The sequence below is a fragment of the Triticum aestivum genome, chromosome 6A (genome assembly GCF_018294505.1).
Source record: "Triticum aestivum cultivar Chinese Spring chromosome 6A, IWGSC CS RefSeq v2.1, whole genome shotgun sequence".
NCBI classification, from domain to species: domain Eukaryota; kingdom Viridiplantae; phylum Streptophyta; class Magnoliopsida; order Poales; family Poaceae; genus Triticum; species Triticum aestivum.
Genome location: NC_057809.1, coordinates 603,610,539 through 603,616,501, shown reverse-complemented (window position 1 = coordinate 603,616,501; position 5,963 = coordinate 603,610,539). Strand labels below are relative to the sequence as shown.

The following is a 5,963-nucleotide window of genomic DNA, read 5'->3' as shown; positions in this document are numbered from 1 at the left end:
GGCGTTGGTGGTGGTGGTGGAGTCGGGGTGGTGGTGGTGGTGCGCGTCGTCGGCGGCGGAGTGGGGGGAGGAGTCGCCGGAGTCGGCCATGGCGGCGGGGGCTAGGGTTGGTGGCGGCGATGGGGATGGATGGGGGGATGGAGCGCGTGGAGGGGTTATAAGGCGGGCGGGTGCGGGTGGGATTAGCGGTGCGATTAGGGGGGCTGGGATTCTGGAGAGTTTTGGCGGGGAGTTGGGCTCCTCCGCTCTGGGCTGCGTCGGGAGATGCGTGGCAACAGTTGGCCCGCACCGCCGTTGTTTTTCCCTATAAAGGTTGCCGAACATATAGACTTGTTCGAAAGGTGTTCGTTCGGTTCAAAACATCGACGAACGTCCATGGATTATGTTATGGTGACCTCCGACGACCACGGCGGCAAAATCGGGCGTCGACGAGAAGGACAAAGGCTTCATCGGTCACGGGTGTAGGTATAGGACGCATTTACATGAAACGATTTTGTAGATGGTACGCGGGCAAGTTTTGGTAGGAGGGTGACACCGATTGTGACCAACAACCTCCAACTGCCCTCCCAACCGCAACCCCCCTCCCCCCTAACCATATTTACGAGCACCTATCGTCGAGTAAAAGCGATGACGACGGATGGCCTTGTGCGACAAAATGCATGACTACATAGGTATGAGAAGGCACCGTGCCCCCTTAAAAAAACACTCGTTGTACCGACGGCTAGACAACCGGAGAAGGAGGTTGGTTGCTAGTAAAAAAATATACAGTCGGAGAAAATACATGATCTACATAAGTAGGAGGCGCTGCGCCACACACGGAGAAGGATAGTCGGTGAGGAAATTGGATGACATATAGATTTTTGGTGATTGGTGATATCATGGGTAAGACAGTTGAATGAAATAGTCATTTCTTGGCGAAGGATGATGATCATGGGACAAAAAAGAAAAAATACTGAACAACTACCCCAAATTGAAATGTGCCTCTCGAGCCGTCGATGTTTTTCTGTGTAAACATCGTCGAATATCTAGATACCTATTCAAAAAGCGTTCGGTTGATTCAAACGTCGACGAACGTCCGTCCAGTGGAAAACTCTCGGGCAGGATGATGACACACCACCATTGATGGACGAAGATCATAACACGACAGATTGTGTTATAGTGACCTCCGGCGACCATGGGAGCAAATTAGGCATCGAGGAGAAGGCCAAAGCCTTCATCTATCGGGTGTAGGTATAGGAGGCATTTATTCGTAAAGAAAATGTGGATGGTACACGGACAATTTTGGGTACGAGGGCACCACCAATTATGGCTAGCAACCGCCAACTGCCCTCCCCACCGCCACCCCGTCCCTTGATTATTTTATTATGATTGTCCATTATCCAGTAAAAAGTGATGATGATGGTTGTTTTTGTTTGAGAAAATGCATGACCAACATAAGTAGGAGGAGGGATTGTGCACCCTAAAAAAATGGTCTTCTTGTACCGAAGGCTAGACAACTGGAGAAGGATATCGGTTTGTGGCAGAAGAACACCGGGGAAGGATAGTGGTCTGGGGTAAAAGTCGGCTGGAGAAGAACATGAGAGCGTCCAAGGGTGAAAGAATTGAATGACATATAGATCTGCTTCCTGCGAGTGGTGTATGATCTCACATAGGGGCGTGTTATGCATCGGTCTAAAGTTTTAGATATAGTCATTCCCTAATATGATCTCTATAGATGCTACTTTTGTTACTGATGCTCCTCTATCGGTCGGTTGTGTCTGATGACACGTGATTACATGGTTGAGGCATCACTGAAAGTTCTCCCCAAAGTGAAATGTGTCGCTTGAGTCGTCGAAGATTATTCCTATAGATAATTGTCCATTGATGCATTGATGAATCTCCATCCCCTGGAAGGCGTAAGGGCAAGGGTGAGGACCACGCCATGCCACCATCGACCGACGAGAATCATAACACGATGGACTGTTGCAACAACCTCCGACAAACACTATGCATAGTATGGGTCGACGAGAAGGCGCAAAACCTTCATCGATCATGGATATAGGTATATGAGGCATTTTTTCGTAAATGTTTCATAGATGGTATATGAGGAGAATATGGGAGCCACCGCCGATAATTTTTTTTAATTGCATGTATAATTATTTTTTGGTGAAAAATGGTGTATACAATACACTAGAATTTCGGTGATGGGTGGTATCATTGGCGAAAAAAATGAAATAACATGTACCTCCATCCCATAATATAAGAACGCTTTTGAAGCCATGTTAGCTTGAAAAACGTTCTTACATCCCGCTAAGTGGTGATTCAACATGGATTCTACATCTTGAAACCAAGCCAATTTGAGAGCGGCTTTGTGATAATGGAACCAACCAGCAAAAAGCTTACATTATGGGATAGAGGGAGTAGTATCTTGATGAAGGACGATAATCGTGGATTCATGGGAGAAGACAATAGAAAAAAAAATTACTCACACGACAGGACTAAGCGGTAAACCAGACCCAATTCAAGAGTATAATAAAACCCTTGTCACCAACGACCCTAGCTGTCTCTTCCCGAGCGGCCAGTTGCCTCTTCCCGAGCTGCCGTGCCGTGCGTGCCTCACGGTTCGACGGCGACAGCCGGGCCGCGCGTCCGACTCGACCACGGCGCCAAGCCACCATCGGGCTCGCCTGGAAAGCAGAGCCCCCCACGGCCCACACACAAACACACAGCGCGACGCCACGCCATCCCCCCGTCATCCGGCCCTGCCGAGTAAATTGCACAGAAATACCATAATTGGGGCATTGGAAGCAGATTGGTACCAAGTTTGGTAATTTTTACATGTCAGTACCAAGTCTGGAGCTATACGTTACAAAAAGGTCTAAATCGCGTATAAACGCGTATTGACAGTGTATCTGACCGGCGGGGCCCGCCTGTCAGCTGCCGACGTGGTACTTATGTGCAATTTACTCGGCCCTGCCCGCCGTGCCAGCTCCTTCCTCGCTAGCCGCACCGCCGTGCCGTGCGGCTCATCATCTCTCTCGGCCTACGTGAACCCAGTTGGCTCCACCGCACCGTGATCGGACCCCCGCGCCCGGTGCGTTTCCGTGGGCGGGGCACCCACGGCGGCTCCGTTTCCAACCGACAGGCCACACCCACACGACCATGCACGCACGCAGGTCGCAGGCTGCCCCCGTGGTGGTGGGCGCGTCGCACGCTCGCCCACAGTAACTCCACGCGGCGGTAGAAATCTGGCAGCGCGCCACGACGCCACGTCCACGTCCACGAGGCGCCACCACCGGCAGCAGCGGCGGCAGACCTTCCATGTGCCGCCGCGGCAGGCATGGCAGCCAGTCGGTCCGAACCCTGGGCCACGCCGGCGCGCGCGCGGGGGGAGACGGAGGAGGAGTTAATTCCGGCAACGTGTTAGGCAGTCGGGCAGTTGAGGCCCAGCCGGCCGCAGTGGCGCACTGGCGCGCTGTCGCCGCCGGGGGGGATCCGGTCGAGTCGTTTCCCCTGGTCAAAATCTGGGCCACGGCGATCGTGCGTCGCAGGCGCTGGCTCCCACCTGTCTGCCTGCCTGCCTGCCCGCCTGGCCCCGGCCGGCCGGAGCGCTGGGCCGGATCTTTGTTACTGCCGCTGTCGAATTCCCGTGAGCACTGAGCCCTGCCGATCCGGATCCGCGTCGTCGTCGGCGACAAAACTCACCGCTTGCGTCCTGGCGATCGACGGCGGATCTGGCAGGCTGCTGGCACCGCACGGTGGCGCATGCGGCCAAACCAGCCGTCAAACGTGAGGCCGCCAAAGGCGCCGAGCGCCCGGCGACGACGAGACTCGCTGCTCCGTGACCCCGTCAATACTCAAATGTTATTGCTAGGCGCACTAATGGGTGCCCTCAGAAAGGTACCCTGGGATGCTGGTACACTGAAATGTGGGACCCGCCTGAGATAATGGAGCTCATGGAAGCGCGTGGACCCCCCCCTTTGTGCTGCAAGGGCTTTTTTTGTGGATAGATCGCCACCGGCGGATAATGCAACAAACTTAACAACCGGTGTCAAGATATGATTAGTGGTACGATTCCTATATAACGAATGTTTTCTGTGATTCTAATAAGTGACGCAAAATATAATCGCTTCAAAAATGCTGAAGTCAAGTTGGCCGCCACCAAGAGAGGTTCGGGCGTATTGCAAGCTTAGTCGAGTCTCAATCGATGCTATATCCATGAGATTTTACATTGAGATCTATAAAAAAAATCAGTTTTTTTATCTCTAGCACGTTATGTCGCTTGATTAAGATTTGGTTAAATCTCAGTTGACTGAGACCTAGCCACACCCTTTCATAAATCTCGCTAATCTATCCAATGTCTATTGGGGTGAAATATTCTAAAGAAATTGTACAAGTTCATATATACTTGGATAAAGAAGGATGGTTCACATGCATGGCCAGACTTCACTGACTAATGTGATTAGTATTGACCCAGATGCATGTAACCATATTAACTAACAACACATGCATGAGGGCATGTACAATGGTCGATAAGGTAGTCTTATCTTAAATCTTGCATGTAATTTAGAGATGACAGAAAAACATGTCTACAATGGGTCATTTTTTAGCCTTATCATCAATAACTAGTTATTCCTAAAATTGTGGTGAGACATATTATGCTAAGAGATCATCTCTTGCCTTCTCTTAATTAAGAGAAGACAAGCCTTCTCTTATGATTTTTCTTTCATCCACCTCATCATTTATCCTACGTGGCATTGCTAAGATAGAACCATTGTACATGCCCTGAGGCCATGTGAGCGCCAGTTGGTAGTTAGCGGCCATGAAAGCCGGGCCGGGGTGGTTTCTGTGGACGAGACTCGCCAGAGCACAATGCTAATTTAGTTCGTCCGAGGCATGTTAATCGCGTTGTTTAAGCATGCATTAGGAGGAGGATTAAAGAATGATTAGGAGCCTTCCGGTTAAAGGCGCCGGAGGGCAGGAAAACACCTGTATATATCCATCCATATGGATGCATTGTAATGTATCCTCTGCCACTGCCACGCCGCATATCTGGCTGGAAAGCGGCCGCGCCGTCGGATTAGGTTATGCAAATCGTCTTTTCAATTGTGGAAAGGGGTTGTTCATGCCGTGACGACGGCGCCATCATCAGCTGTGCAAGTTTAGTAAGTAAGGTGCCTCACAAGTTTGCTGATGCTAAATATAATCCTCTAAAGTAGGGTGTGTGATCATGCTTTCCGTTTGCGTTTTCTTTAATTGGAAAACGGTGATGCCATGTTGCCGACCGACGGAGTGTTTATCCGGTGAGTGTTTCGAGAATTCATCCGGTACTATTTCTTTTTTGCTTTTCTTGAAATTGCTGCTTCCCATTTTCTTGTTGCCTTGTGTCTGCGGCGTGATAATAATGATTTTAGAAATGAGCCGAATTACTCGGTTTATCCAGCGGAGGGGGACTGACCCTGTCGTCCTCAAATGGGCCCTCTTCTCGTCGGCTGGGAACAGTGTGGGCCCTCCGGGCGGGCCCTGCACGAATTGTGTGATCCTATCCGAGTGGCCACGATCCACCGAGGACCCGGGGGTGGCACATCATCCATCCATCCCCATGGACCACTGTGACCCACAGTTTCTCAAATAAAAAGAACTGTAGCAGAAGTACGAATGATTAGTGAAGAGTAAATTTCCTCTTGGAAGATAGTGACGAGTAAGAGCATGTATAATTATGCTATTTTAGAAGTGCCACGTAGGATAAATAATGAGGTGAAGAGAGAACTCATAAGAAAATGTTTGTCTTTTCTTATTTAAGAGAAGACAAAAGTTGATCTCTTAGGGCATGTACAATGGTTGATAGGATAGTCTTACCTTAAGTCTTGCATGTAATTTAGAGATGACAAGAAAAGAAGTCTATAATGGGTCATCTCTTAGCATTATCTTTAGTAGCTAGCCATTCCTAAAAACATGATGAGACATATTGTGTTAAGAGATCA

At 49.9% G+C, this 5,963-nt stretch overlaps 1 protein-coding gene across 2 annotated transcripts in view; it reads right to left on the bottom strand.

Moving 5' to 3' along the window:
* LOC123128923 (formin-like protein 5) overlaps window positions 1–152 on the bottom strand; it is a 2,442-nt gene extending 2,290 nt beyond the window's left edge. Inside the window, exon 1 of one of the 2 annotated variants that reach the window (XM_044549037.1) lies at window positions 4–152. In XM_044549037.1, the coding sequence (XP_044404972.1) occupies window positions 4–90 (87 nt within the window). In that variant the 5' untranslated portion in view covers window positions 91–152. The other variant, XM_044549038.1, reaches the window with a different exon arrangement.
* Window positions 153–5,963: the final 5,811 nt, after the last annotated feature.